Source organism: Eschrichtius robustus, chromosome 12 (genome assembly GCF_028021215.1).
Source record: "Eschrichtius robustus isolate mEscRob2 chromosome 12, mEscRob2.pri, whole genome shotgun sequence".
NCBI lineage: Eukaryota > Metazoa > Chordata > Mammalia > Artiodactyla > Eschrichtiidae > Eschrichtius > Eschrichtius robustus.
In genome coordinates this window covers 41,459,845-41,474,838 of record NC_090835.1, presented here as the reverse complement: position 1 = coordinate 41,474,838, position 14,994 = coordinate 41,459,845, and the positions used below count along the sequence as shown (strand labels likewise).

Sequence of the window (14,994 nt, the reverse complement as noted above, 5' to 3'; positions counted from 1 at the left end):
TTAAAAAAAAGGAAATCATGAGGGAAATATGACTTTTTAGAGATCAATGCCAATGAAAGCACTACCTATGAAATTGTATGTGATACAGCCATAGTAGTCCCAGAAAGTAATTTATACCTTTGACTATATCAGAAAATAAAGAAAACTGATAACAAATGAGTTCAACTCAAAATGTGGAAAAGATAATGGAGTAAACTCAATGAAAGAGCTTGGGAGAAAGGAGGAAATAATGGGAAACATGAGCAGGAATCAATAAAGTAGAGAAAGATCAGAGAGAGGACTGACATAATCTGAATTGTGGTCTTTGAAAAGTTTAATAAGAGACATTTTAGGAAGACTGAATAAAATGCTACAAGAGAAAAACCAAATTACAGAATGAAAAAAGGGAAGCAACTTAAAGATACGACAGAATCTTTAAATTTTTTTTTTTTAAGATTTTTTGATGTGGACCATTTTTAAAGTCTTTATTGAATTTGTTACAATACTGCTTCTGTTTTATGTTTTGGCTTTTTGGCCACGAGGCATGGGGGATCTTAGCCCCACGACCAGGGATGGAATCCCCACCGCCTGCATTGGAAGGCAAAGTCTTAACCACTGGACCACCCGGGAAGTCCCTCAGGCTTTTTTTTTTAATTCTTAAAGAATCCTATTAACTGCATATGCTGACTTCTCCTATGACCAAGATAGACTAATAGGCATTGCCCTTCCTACCTGAAACAACCAAAACTGACAAAAGTATGAAACAACACTTTTGAAGACACTGGACACCAGGCCACAAAGGACAAACTGCTGATTGACTGAGTGAGCCCTACTTTTGCCTCTGTTTACTGCCTGAGAGGGTTTCAAGGCTGCAGTGCAGAGAGAGAGGGCAGAACCCAGCAGGCTCCCTGAGGCGAGCAGGTGAAGCTGAGAGGCTGTGCACACAAAGGCAGCTTTGCAGACAATACAGGAGTGGGGAGTTACACAGAGAGAGAACTCCAGAGATCAGTGGAGGTGCCCCCTTGAGTGCTGGACTGAGCACTGATCAGCACATGTACGCGAAGAAGCTACCTGAATGAATACTATCAAACATTTAGAGAAGAGCTAACACCTAACCTTCTCAGACTCTTCCAAAATAGAGCAGAGGGAGGAACACTCCCGAACTCATTCTATGAGGCCACCATCACCCTGATACCGAAGCCAAAGATGTCACAAAGAAAGAAAACTACAGGCCAATATTACTGATGAACATAGATGTAAAAAACCTCAACAAAACACTACCAAACAGAATCCAACAGCACATTAAAAGGACCATACACCATGATCAAGTGGGGTTTATCCCAGGAATGCAAGGATTCTTCAATATACACAAATCAATCAATGTGATAAACCATATTAACAAATTCAAGGAGAAAAACCATATGATCATCTCAATAGATGCAGAAAAAGTTTTTGACAAACTTCAACACCCATTTTTGATAAAAAACCCTCCAGAAAGTAGGCATAGAGGGAACTTACCTCAACATAATAAAGGCCATATATGACAAACCCACAGCCAACATCGTTCTCAATGGTGAAAAACTGAAACCATTTCCTATAAGACCAGGAGCAAGACAAGGTTGTCCACTCCCACCACTATTACTCAACATAGTTTTGGAAGTTTTAGCCACAGCAATCAGAGAAGAAAAAGAAATAAAAGGAATCCAAATCAGAAAAGAAGGAAAGCTGTCACTGTTTGCAGATGACATGATACTATACATAGAGAATCCTAGAGATGCTACCAGAAAACTACTACAGCTAATCAATGAATTTGGTAAACTAGCAGGATACAAAATTAATGCACAAAAATCTCTTGCATTCCTATACACTAATGATGAAAAATCTGAAAGAGAAATTAAGGAAACACTCCCATTTACCACTGCAACAAAAAGAATAAAATACCTAGGAATAAACCTACCTAAGGAGACAAAAGACCTGTATGCAGAAAACTATAAAACACTGATGAAAGAAATTAAAGATGATACAAACAGATGGAGAGATATACCAAGTTCTTGGATTGGAAGAATCAACATTGTGAAAATGACTATACTACCCAAAGCAATCTACAGATTCAATGCAATCGCTATCAAACTACCAATGGCATTTTTCACAGAACTAGAACAAAAAATTTTACAATTTGTATGGAAACACAAAAGACCCTGAATAGCCAAAGAAATCTTGAGAAAGAAAAATGGAGCTGGAGGAATCAGGCTCCCTGACTGCAGACTATACTACAAAGCTACAGTAATCAAGACAGTATGGGGACTTCCCTGGTGGCGCAGTGGTTAAGAATCCGCCTGCCAATGCAGGGGACACGGGTTCGAGCCCTGGTCTGGGAAGATTCCACATGCCGTGGAGCAGCTAAGCCTGTGAGCCACAACTACTGAGCCCACATGCCACAACTACTGAAGCCCGCGCGCCTAGAGCCCGTGCTCCACAACAAGAGAAGCCACCGCAACGAGAAGCCCATGCACAGCAACAAAGAGTAGCCCCCACTCGCCGCAACTAGAGAAAGCCCATGCACAGCAATGAAGACCCAATGCAGCCAAAAATAAATAAGTTAAATAAATTAATTTTTTTAAAAAAGAGAATGTATAAAAAAAGAAAAAGAGACAGTATGGTACTGACACAAAAACAGAAATATAGATCAATGGAACAGGATAGAAAGCCCAGAGATAAACCCATGCACATATGGTCACCTTATCTTTGATAAAGGAGGCAAGAATATACAATGGAGAAAGGACAGCCTCTTCAATAAGTGGTGCTGGGAAAACTGGACAGCTACATGTAAAAGAATGAAATTAGAACACTTCCTAACATCATACACAAAAATAAACTCAAAATGGATTAAAGCCCTAAATGTAAGGCCAGACACTATAAAACTCTTAGAGGAAAACATAGGCAGAACACTCTATCACATAAATCACAGCAAGATCCTTTTTGACCCACCTCCTAGAGAAATGGAAATAAAAACAAAAATTAACAAATGGGACCTAATGAAACTTAAAAGCTTTTGCACAGCAAAGGAAACCATAAACAAGATGAAAAGACAACCCTCAGAATGGGAGAAAATATTTGCAAATGAAGCAACTGACAAAGGATTAATCTCCAAAATATACAAGCAGCTCATGCAGCTCAATATCAAAAAAACAAACAACCCAATCCAAAAATGGGCAGAAGACCTAAATAGACATTTTTCCAAAGAAGACATACAGATGGCAACAAACACATGAAAGGCTGCTCAACATCACTAATCATTAGAGAAATGCAAATCAAGGACAGGAATAAAGATGCAGACGTAGAGAATGGACTTGAGGACACAGGGAGGGAGAAGGGTAAGCTGGGACGAAGTGAGATAGTAGCATTGACATATATACACTACTGAATGTAAAATACATAGCTAGTGGGAAGCAGCTGCATCGCACAGGGAGATCGGCTTGGTGCTTTGTGACCACCTAGAGCAGTGGGATAGGGAGGGTGGGAGGGAGATGCAAGAGGGAGGGGATATGAGGATATATGTATACATATAGCTGATTCACTTTGTTATACAGCAGAAACTAACACAACATTGTAAAGCAATTATACTCCAATAAAGATGTTTAAAAAAAAAGAAGAATCAGATACCTGAAGTCAGAGAAACAACCTCTTGAAAGGATTAGAGTAACATAGCCTGGTGGCCACAGGGGACCAGGAATAGTGCCTGTTCCCATCAGCCAGACTGGAAAAACTCAAGATTCACAGAACACTCTGTAGTGTATTAGGAAAGGTCTTGCCTCAGTGACAGGGAATAGTAGTCCCTAGACTGAGCATCACTCCAGTCCTGTCAAGAAATATAAAAACAAGACTTGAGAATATCAGTTTCCAAGTAATTTAACTGCATCCCAAAATGAAGCCCAAGAATATTTCTAGGAAAATATCAAACATCAGGTAAAGGTCACAATGTATGGTATCTAATCACTAATAACCACCATTCAAGAAGCATGAAAATACAACCCAAAAAGGGAATAATCAATCAATCACAATTAACCCAGAACTGACACAAATGTTAAATGCACAGGCAAGAATAGTAAAACAGCCATTAGAACTGTAGTCATACATACACACTCAAACATTAAGTAGACATACTGAAGATGTAAAAGGACCCCAATCAAACTCTAGATATGAAAACTACCATGTGTGAGATGAGAAACATACACTGATGATGGGATTAACACTATAATAAACATTTAGAAGAAGTGATTAGGAAACTCAAAGACATGACAATTTTTTTTAAAAAAATCCAAAATGAAATACAGGTAAGAGAGCATAAAGAAACAGAGCATTGTGAGCTGGAGCCTAATATATGTGTCACTGGACTTCCAAAGTGTTGCAGGGCAGAAGGGACAAAAATATTTAAAGAAATAATGGCAAATATTTTCCAAATTTGATAAAAACTGTAACTCCAGAAACCCAATAAGCTCAATGAACACCAAACAAAGAAACATGAAGAAAATGAGACCAAAGTATAAGGTAATCAAATTGCTCAAAACCAACGAAAATGTAAGAGGAGAAAGATAAAAACGACAGGACATTTCTCAGTAGAAACAATGCAAGCAATGTTCTCAGCTGAGGTCAGAGATGATGTTGCTGTGCCTTATCGTTTCAGCTCTCATATTGTAAACAGATGTCCTATTCCCAGTCTATTCAGTGCCATATTTTTGCACTTCTGTGTTTTTGTTGGTGATTTCACTGCTTAAAAAGTCCCCACGCATATTGCTGGCGTGCTGTCTAGCGCTCCTGAGGACTCCAGCCTGGGATGCGCATTGCAGAGAAAACAGATGGGTTAGGTCTGCTTCATACAGGCATGAATTACACTGTTGTTGGCCATGAGTTCAATGATACTGAATCAACAGAGTACATTAAATAAGGTGTTTTTAACCAAAAAGAAACATAAAATAAGGTTCCATATTGATCACTTGATGAAAATGTTGTGATCAGAGGTTCCCAGGAGTCTAATCCTGCATTTCCCTGAGAAGCAACTGTTCAGTGTCAGCTAATTAGTGCTCAGAGCTACTTCATAGAACATATCAACCACAAGAAACCCTGGTGATTTTGGCCACCAGGTCTTAGGGTGGTTTGTCACACAGCAATAGGTAACAAACACTTACTGAAAGTCAGATTGTCTTACCTTGGCCAGGCCAAGTGTCATAGATTGGTTCCCTGGAAACAGACTCTGAGAGAGACCTGTATGCAAGGGTTGAGGAGTGCTCTTGGGAGGATTCACACCTGGCAGGGAGCATGTGAGGCAGAACTTGGCAATGGGAGAAGCTGAGCTGCCATGCAGTTGCAACTGCGGTCTCAGCTGATCCTAAAGAAGCCCTTCCAAGTTGTCCCAAAAGGAGGCAAAGAGGCTGGGCCTTCCTATCCCTGCTTGCCAGTCATTTACTGTGGGCTACTCCCTGTGAAGGGGTGTCATCTTGAGTGAATCTGTTTCTGCAGCTGAGTTTTTGCGAGCGAGGCAGCTGTGAGTCAGTATTCACAGATGCTGGGGAATAGGTGTGACTCTTCTGCAAGTGGGATTTAGCAGAAATGCCACACTTCACTACAGGGTACCTGTACCAATCAGTTCCTGAGTCCTTTTGACATGATCCTAGTTATTTGGAGAACTTCCTCACCATCTGCTGTGACAGGAAATTTCAGGCTGAATTTATACATTTCCTGGCCCACACCTGGACATTTCTCAAGCCATTTCTCCAAGAAGCCCTGGTTTCTTTGGGTGGAAAATCATATTTCAAACCACAATTTGGGCATTAGAAACTCACATTGGTATGCCTCACTACTCCTTATGACTTGAAACCCCCAGCGTTTTTTGTTGGGTTTTGTGTCCTTGTCCTTTGAAGTCCAATATTTTTACTAGAACGCACTGCCTGCCTCTCAATCTCCTCCTCTCCCTGTGTTACCTAGCTCTTTCAGAGGGTGGTTCTACCCAGCCACCAAGCCCCTCACCAAAGGGTCATCCTAATGACCACTTCTTCCCTCCCACCTGAGCTCCACATCTTTATGGCCACAGCCCAGTGCCTCATTCACAAAAAGTACTCCATAAATATTTGCCGGAAAGGATAAAAATGGCTACCATTCAGTTGGAGGTTGCTGTTCTGGTTTCTGAGAGGCCATGCCTGACTTTTCTGGGAGCCAGAGGCTAATTCTCAATATCTAAGCTGCTTGAACTCAAATCCTTTCCCCCACCACAAAAAGCACATTCAAATATCAGCACACCAAAGTGCACCCAGGCTAGGACCATAAACTTCCCAAAGCTTGGGACTTCTCCTACAGCAGGGGCTGTAACACTTGCTTCCCAGGTGGGATTTTCCCTCCTTGACAAATCAACCTGGAAAGTAAAAGGGGGACAGAGCAATGAGCTGAGAGGGCCCTGAGAGAAAGGAGTAAGTTGACAGAGGAGATGTGAGTATTCACTTTTCCATTCATTCACTCATTCACCAAATATTTCCTGAAATCTTGCTCTATCCCAAACCTGGAGCTGGAGGGGGGAAGGTAGAGAATGATGACACAGAGTCTCTTAACCTTGAGTACAAAATGTCACCCAGTGGAAACAAGAGACAGGAACTGGCCCAGGACCAACAGAGTCAGGGGGGCCCAGAAGAAAGCACATTACACAGGCCAGGGTAGGCCACAGGAGATGCTCTGGGGAGGACTCAATGCTGATACTGAGTCTTGGTCAGTGAGGAGGAAGAGAAAGGGAAATGAGAAGCCATACTGACATTCTCAGCAAGAGAACATCACAGAAAAGAACAAGGTAGCTTGTTCTGAAAGAAAGCTGCACGTGAGAGTGGTATGTAGCCAAACTCCAGCCTACAAGTCTGCCCAACTGTGCATTTCTGTAAAAGGACGGTACTAGACTTTACTAGGATTAACTATAACCAGCTGGGGTGTGAAAAGCAGAGTGTCCCGCCCCAGCCTCCCTCAGGCAGCAGGTGGGACTATCACACGTGGCTCTCTGAGGTCCACTGATATTCTGGAAGCCTGAACACTGACCAGGGAAGGATGGGTGGGCAGGAGGCAGAGGCTGGGGGAAGATCAGCAGCCAGTCCAGGTGACTATGGGACACTAGGTCTACTGATAGGGACAAAGAAGCTACACACACACACACACACACACACACACACAGCCAGGCCCTTCCTCCTACCCTCCCCTGTGGGACCTCAGCTCTTTGAGCTCAAAGTGTCTTCACACCAAGCCCATGGTGTCTCCTCCAGGCACTCCTGTTATGGGGCAGCACGAGAGGTACGAGGCTGTGTGAGTGGGCCATGCCCCAGTCTCTGCCCTCTTGCTCCCCTGTTCTTGTCTACAGAGGCTGCCAGACTCAACTGCAATGCCCCCAGTTATAGCGATGCTGACACCTACAACAGGAGCACAGGCCGCTGGACCCACTGCCTGAGACATCCATCAGACTTCTATCCAGGTAGTCAGGCTCCTCATCTCACACTTTCTGGAGTAATGGAATCCATGCAAGCTCCCTCAGCTAAGTGGGAAACTAGTTCTCTATAGAGTTATGATATGTGCAGCCCCACAACCGCCAGGAGAGCAGAGCTTCAGAACACACAAGAGACTCTCCAAGCATTTATTCAGTTGACATCTGAAATCTCCACACTCCTTAATGCCTCAACACAACATGGGGTGAGCCTGGATGTGGCCACTGGAGCACTGGGAAAGGGGTTCCTAGACTGAGTTGCCCCAGGAGGGCTTGTGTGGCAGAGGCTGGACATTCACAGATGGATCTGCACTGGGGAGCCGGGGACCTTCTCCCAACCCAGACAGCTGAGTCAGATGTGGACATGGTGATGCTTCCTCACTCTCTCCCAACAATCACCAAGCGGACTGGTTTGATAAAGTGTCAGGTCTAACGCTGTTTCACCGGTGATGATGTCCCTTCTTTGCTAGATGTTCTCCAAGATGTGGATGAAGCATCATGAAGCGTCACCTGGCAGGTCACTGGCCATCCAGCTGGGATGGTTTCACCCACTTCTTCCCAGCAGGCAGAGCACAGCCAAGGTGTAGGTGTGGACAACGCAGGTTCCTGGAGCACCAGGCTGGGAAACGTCCAGGGTTCCTTTCTTGCTGCCACTCTCTGTCATGTGGATCTCCACAGGGTCAGTGGATCCCAAACAAAATTGAGGAAAGGGCATTGAGTAGAAGTGGGAGGTCAGAGGCAGGGCTAGTGTGAGACTCAGAAACAGGAGGGGGTGGGGGCCAGGGTGATCACGGGGTCGGCAGGATGCCCAGAGGCAGCACCAGACACAGCGTTAGGCTGAAGTAGCCTGCTGAGTCTATATGACAAGCCTGACTCATTTTAGCAACGACCCAATCCTTGTAGAAACTCACTTCTGTAAAAACTCCTGGATACCCTCTGCGACCACAGCCAATGCCCCAGCTCACTATCCCCACCTGGACCCATGAGTCATTAAGTTGACAGACCAGGGGACCCCCAGAATCTCCCTAGAGAAAGAGAAAGAAACAAACACAGTGATGGAAGAGGATCAACATCATAACAGGCTCACTGCACTGCAAGACGCTGGGAAATTGGCATGCATGGGGCTCCCCAGGCTCCACAAGCCCCAGGTTTCCATGAATCTGAGATGTGAGAGTTAAAAAAATTTTACAAACAAAATTTGTATATGTCATCAATAAATTGTATACAAAAAACTGAATATTCTCAAAGAAAATGTATGTACTCTGAGATATTAATAATGAATAAAGTCCTTACTTGTATACATTTCCTGTCACTTGACTTGTATTATTGGTATTTCATGCCTGAATCTCCCCTCCTGCCCTGTTTCCCTCTAGGCAGCATCAGATCCTCTCTACTGAAGGATCAGGTCAGGCCAGCCTGGCAGAGCCTTGGTGGCTTGTCCCCTTTAATCCTCTTAACTTGAAGACAGGTGAATGGAGGTGTTGCCAGATAACGTAGGTCCTACTGCCCGTGGATGAGGAACATCTGGGAGGACAACTAAAATGCAGAGGCAACAAAGGGCCCATGAACTGACCTGGCAGGCATCCTTTCCTGTGGGGCTGGTACCACAGATAGCCCCCTTCTTGACCATGTCAAATCGACTTTCCATCTTTTCTTTGAGCACCTCATTACATCTCTCATAGCGAAGAATGCTTAGCTCAGCCTCCTGAAGCAGTAGTGTAGATGCTTGTGATGGTTCTGTAGAGGCAATTTAGGAGTAGGTGGATCTGCCTAGTGGGACAAGACAGGAGCCCCTGGTACCCACTCTGGGTCTCAATACAGTGTGTTCACATACAGATGCCCTCTTAGGGTAGTGGATATTGTCCCCATTTGACACCAGAGGAAATGAGGCCCAGAGTTGACATGGTGAGAGGAAGTGGTAAGAATCAAAACCAAGACAGGTAAAGAAGAACAGGTCAGGACAGGAAGAGGCAACCTGAGAAGTCAAAACCAAGTGTCTGTCACTCTGAGTATCATTAGTAATAGTGACAGGTGTCCTGTACATCAGAAAAGTATCTTTAGTTTAGAGCGGGATCAGATTCTCAGACACGTAATGCCCCAAAGGTACCAAATCCAGTCTCGCCCCAGGGATAGGAGGCCCCACAGTTTCATCCAGAGGAGTTCTCTGGCCTCTTCTCACTCACAGGAAGCTCCCTAACCACCAAGGCAGGTACTTTCAGTTTGGGACAGCTCAGATTAGCAGACAGATCAACACCTCCTGAGTTTAAATCCACCCTAGAGAGAACCCACTTTGCTTGTCACTCAAGCCCCCAGGTCCTGACATACTAATAAAAATTTGTAAAACCATCAAATTACTCCCACCAGCATCTTCTCCACCCTCCTCCCTTACCCACTTGCTAGAAAATTGCCTCCCTGTCTCTCCTTTTAGCTTGTAGGCCAACACCAGGGCAACAGGCAGCCCCTTCCCTGGCCCGAGTTTGCTGCCATCTTGCTTCACAGTCTCACCTCTTTCATCTAGTTTTCCCCAGCCAGTCACCCAGCACTCTGTACCAGCTTGGACCATGAAAGCCTTTTCAGGGAGGCACACAGGTTGGATGTTCGAGGAGAAATTCACAGGGAAGGCAAGCAGAGCAAGGGCAATGTCATTTTCCACTGTTCCAACAGGATTAAAATATTTGTGGATAACGATGTCTCGGACTGGGACCTTGATTGCCATTCTGGAGGTATGCATCAAGCGTATGTCTCCCATCTTCACTGTGTATTCCACATGGCTGCAGAGAGATCTTCGAGGCTCTACACTCCCCTTCCACATCTTCTAGGTTCTTCCCAGCCTGGTCCTATCTCCAAAGCCACTTATCAGTCACCTCCCTCCCTCCCGACCACATCCCTTCCTGGACCCCTGGCCACTCTATCCAGTGATTCTCAGCGTTTGGTCCCCAGATGAGCAGCATCAACACTACCTGGGAACTTGTCAGAGATGCAAATTCTCAGGTCCCACTCCTGACCTACTGAATCAGAAACTCCGGGGTTGGGGACAGGCAATTATTGTTTTAACAAGCTCTGCGGGTGTTCCCATGCTCATTAAAGTTTGAGACCACTGAGCTAGCCAAATTGGCCAGCTACAATCTATTCCCCTTAAATATTCCCTCTGCAAGTTTTTGCCCACAAACTGTTTCCCAACTTGCATCTCTCCCCGCTTCTTGCCACTTGGCTCGAAGGCTAATCAGCACAGGGTTGAAAAAAAGTAGTTTTGAACTTGATTTTGCATTTTGACTTTCCAGGCTACCAAGGGCCCTAACATCATCTACTTCTGACTGTAGCCTGAAGAGCTATAGTCAGGGACTGTGACCCCCTTTTTCAGATGAGAAAGAGGAAGCTCAGGAAGAGGTCAGGACTGGCTCCAGGTCACACAGCCTGACCAGGAGCCCAAGCCTGGAACCCCGAAAACTCACCCAAATATGCAGTGGGCCGCGGTCAGCACCCACCAACTGGCAATGAGGGAGCCTCCGCATATGTGTTTATCATTGATCTGCAGGCTGACTTGCCAAGGCCACTTCCTCTCTGGGGCCGGCCTTCCGCCAACTACCCTTGAAGTACGATGGCCACACACTAGAGCAGGTCAGTGAAGGGAGAGGACTGAAAGTAAAGCCGCTGACGCCACCACAACCAGAGCCAGATAATCCTCAGAAGTCTCAGAACCCTCAGAGCAATGCCATGTCCCCTCTGACCCCCAGGGCAGGTCTGTATCCCCTAAGACTCCTCAGAGAATGGTCATGTCCTCTCAGATCTCAAGGACAGGGTTGGGTCCACTCAGACCCCCCCAGGGAAAACTCGTGTCCCCCCTGAGAGCCTCCTCCCCCAGGGCAGGGGCCCACGCCCCTCAGACCAGGCCGGTTCTCTGCCGCAGGGCTTGGCCCGGAAACATCACCTGAAGGAAAGAGCTGTGGTCGTTTGGTCCCTCCTGGTGCTGGTGTATGTGTAGGTGTCAGAGCCTTGTAGGAATCAGAGTCACCTAAGGTAAACGCCACCAAATCGGGGGCTACCGCAGTCATACGGGATTCCAAGGCCCCCGAAGTTCCCGGAAGCCCTCGAGGAGGCAGCTTCCACGGGCGTGTCCTGGCGTCCTCGCGGCCGCCCCCCGAGGTGGGTGGAGAGCCTGAGGTCAGTGCCGTCAGGCCCTGCGCCCCCTCCCCGCCCGCCCGGGCCTCACTGAGCCGAGGTTGAAGGACTAGAAGCCAGACCAGGAGGCCCAGGGATCCGCCGCCGCTGCGGAGGACGCCCGGAGACGCCATGGCACCTCTGGTCGCCTCCGCGCTCTGCGGCGCCCCCTCGCGGCGGCTCCGCGCTTGCCCTCCTGTTGGCGGGAAACAGGACTGGGCGGGGGAAACCGGTCCCGCGCGCCTGTGGGGTCATCTGAGGTTCAGGGCCTGGGCCGGGCGGGGCCTCGGAGTCGTGACTCAGGCGACTCCTTTCTCTTCCCAGCTCTGCGTGGACTCATTAACGGTGTGCCTCCCAGGCGCTCAGCGTCCCCTGGCCTAGGTCGCTGGCCACAGAGAGCGGCAGCCGCGCCACCGCCGCACAGAGATGTACCCCGAACTCCCTGTCGGGCTGCATCAGGCCTTTACCGGCGTTTCCCTCCCCTTCTTGTTGGCAGTAAAAATTTAAATTCCTCAATATAAATGTTGCGCTGAACGTTACTAACCACTGAGTTAGAAATGATACCGATATCTTTTTAAAAATCAATGACAGGGTAAGAGAGTGTCATGGACATATATACACTACCAAATGTAAAATAGCTAGCTAGTGGGAAGCAGCCACATAGCACAGGGAGATCAGCTCGGTGCTTTGTGACCACCTAGAGGGGTAGGATGGGGAGGGTGGGAGGGAGGGAGATGCAAGAGGGAAGGGATATGGGAACATATTGTATGTGTATAACTGATTCACTTTGTTATAAAGCAGAAGCTAACACACCATTGTAAGGCAATTATACTTCAATAAAGATGTTTAAAAAAAAAAAATCAACATCCATGTGAAAAGAGCCATTAGTGGAATGCAAATTAAAACCACAGTGAAATATCACCACACATCTAACAGACTAGCTAAAATTTTAAAATAATGACAACACCAATATTGACACGGATGCAGAGATATTGGATCACTCATACACCGTGGTAGGAATATAAAATATTACAGCCACTTTGGAAAACGGATCAACATTTTCTTATAAAACAAAACATACAATTACTATATGACTCAGTAATTGTACTCCTGGGCATTTATCCCAGAGAAATAAAGATTTATGTACACACTCACACACGCACAAACACACACACACACAGACACTTTTACAAATGCTTACAGTGGCTAAATTCATGATAGCCAACATTTGGAAACAACCTTGTAGTAGACAGAATAATGGCTTCCCAAAGAAATCCACATTCTGATCCCTGGAACCTGTGAATATATTACCTTGCATCGCAAAAAAGAATGTGATAAAATTTTTTAATCTTGAGAAAAGGAGACTAACCTAGATGACATACATAAAAGTGGCCACAGTGTTTTGCAGTTCCTCCGTCAAGAGGCAAAGTCAGACTGCGATATAAGCAGCCGTGTCACTTGGTCTGTATGACCTGGCAAATCCTATGGTGCTAGAGTTTGCTGTGGTGAATTAAAATGCTGTAAGGAGTCTGCTCTGTCCTAACTAGAGAGTCACAGTATAGATCCCTACGGTTCTGGAGCACGACCATACTCTCTGCTGCAAAGAAACTGTATAACCTTTGAAAAGCAACTCCTGACACACTACTGAATCCTAAAAGGAAACTAAATGCCAGACCATGGGACATTAAATGACTAAGAGACCAGCACCTCCTATCATAAGATGGAAATTTAGCCAAATTCACTAAGTCGTAAACTCAGTTGGAAAAAGCAATTCATGACTCACTGGAAGTGATACATTTGGGATTGGATCATGGCAGTCTTGAAGACACAAGTAAGTTGTGCAGAGAAAAGGCCTAGACCCCCATGTCACTTACTTGTATTGAACTGAAACAATTCTCCATCAGTTCACACCCATAGCCTGATAGGGTGTATCCTATGACCAACGGATGAAAGAAGAAAAAACCTGGGCCTGGTTCACAGATGGGCTCAAAATCTTGGTGCCAGCTTAAAGTAGACTACTGTTGCACTAGAACCCCATTCAGGGGTTATATATACACATATATATTCTATATATAGCTAGCATTGCCTGCCTATAATGCCTTTGCTGACACCACTATCAGTGGACTCATGGAAGGTCTGACTTACCATCATGGAATCCTGAGTAACATCACCTTAGACATAGGGACCTGCTTTTTGGTCAGGAAGGTGCAAAGTAGGGACATGATTAAAAGACCCACTGGAACTATCATGAACTTCATTATACAGAAGCTAGAGGCTTTATCACATATGGGAATGGCCTCTGTATTAGTTTTCTCTGCTTTGTAACAAATAATCACAAATTCAGTGGCTTAAAAAAAAACAGACGTTTATTATCTCTCAGTTCCTGTGGGCCAGGAGTCCAGGTACAGCTTACCTGGGTCTTCTGTAAGGCTGCAATCAAGGTGTCAGCCAGGGCTGGGTTCTCATCCACCAGCAGACTCGACTAGAGAAGAGTTTGCTTCCAAGCTCAATCAGTTGTTGCCTGAATTCGCTTCCTTTGGCTGTAGGACTCATGGCAGCTTGCTTCTTCAAAGCTAGCAAGGAGAGGAAGACACATAGAGTGAGTCTTCCAGCCAGACAGAGTCTTACATATAGTAGCATAATGACAAGGGTGACATCCCACTCCTGGAATCAATCAGTCCAGATTCACTTTTCAAATGTCCTTGACGGAGAAGTAAAAATTATTAATTTTATTAAGTATTGACACTTTAATCCACATTTAAGATTTTGTGTAATGAAATGACAATTATGCACAAAGCACTACTGCTGTATAAAGAAGTAGGATTGTTAACTCAAGCAAGCTGTACAATTGTTTGAGTTGTTAGCTGAATTAGCTGCTTTTATCATGGGACGTCATTTTTACTTAAAAAGAGTGACTAAATAAACTGCGGTTATTTAGACGCATATTTGGCAGACATATTCTCAAAAATAAAGTTAAAGTCTGCAACTTTGAAGAAAACAACTGACGGTACTTGTTGCAATGATAAAATTTGAGCTTAGAGGTGAAAATTTGAATTTTGGAAAATTTATATTTGCTACCATGAGCTCAACAGCTTTCCAATAATTAAATACTTTTCTGACAACAGTAGTGGTAATATGAGTGAATGTGATTTTTTGATATTGTGTAATGAAATGTGTCAACATTTGGAAACTCTGCATAACTAAGTGAACCAATATTTTTCAATGATTTACAAAATTATGCATAGCTTCAAAAGATCCATTTGGAGTGAAAGGTAGACCAATGGATTTTACTGTAATAAGTACAAGAAGTTCAAAAAGTTTTATATTCCACATTGCAAAAAACTACCACT

The 14,994-nt window shown here is 44.9% G+C and overlaps 1 protein-coding gene and 1 long non-coding RNA gene across 4 annotated transcripts in view; both read right to left on the bottom strand.

Annotated features, from left to right (window-relative positions):
• Positions 1 to 14,994, bottom strand: part of LOC137773471 (uncharacterized) — a 47,820-nt gene that overhangs the window by 11,205 nt on the left and 21,621 nt on the right. For all 3 annotated transcript variants that reach the window (XR_011075680.1, XR_011075679.1, XR_011075681.1), the window contains exon 3: positions 14,058 to 14,217. This is a non-coding gene — a long non-coding RNA (uncharacterized lncRNA). The remainder of the gene's footprint in view (positions 1 to 14,057; positions 14,218 to 14,994) is intronic.
• On the bottom strand, positions 8,275 to 12,100 carry LOC137773247 (serine protease 44-like). Its single transcript, XM_068557774.1, has 6 exons — positions 11,989 to 12,100; positions 11,541 to 11,840; positions 10,939 to 11,095; positions 9,992 to 10,257; positions 9,060 to 9,223; positions 8,275 to 8,511 (listed from the first exon to the last, which is right to left on the bottom strand). The coding sequence occupies exons 1-6, from the start codon at positions 12,098 to 12,100 to the stop codon at positions 8,275 to 8,277; spliced, it is 1,236 nt and encodes a 411-aa protein (XP_068413875.1).

What these genes read in the sequence shown, in the direction of transcription:
- LOC137773247 (XM_068557774.1), bottom strand. Translation starts at nt 12,100, where the DNA reads ATGCAGCCCGACAGGGAGTTCGGGGTACATCTCTGTGCGGCGGTGGCG. An exon ending in GAGCGCCTGGGAGGCACACC is followed by an intron (nt 11,841 to 11,988) that starts GTTAATGAGTCC and finishes TCCCGCCAACAG; the next exon opens with GAGGGCAAGCGCGGAGCCGC. An exon ending in GCGGCCCACTGCATATTTGG is followed by an intron (nt 10,258 to 10,938) that starts GTGAGTTTTCGG and finishes ATCTCTCTGCAG; the next exon opens with CCATGTGGAATACACAGTGA.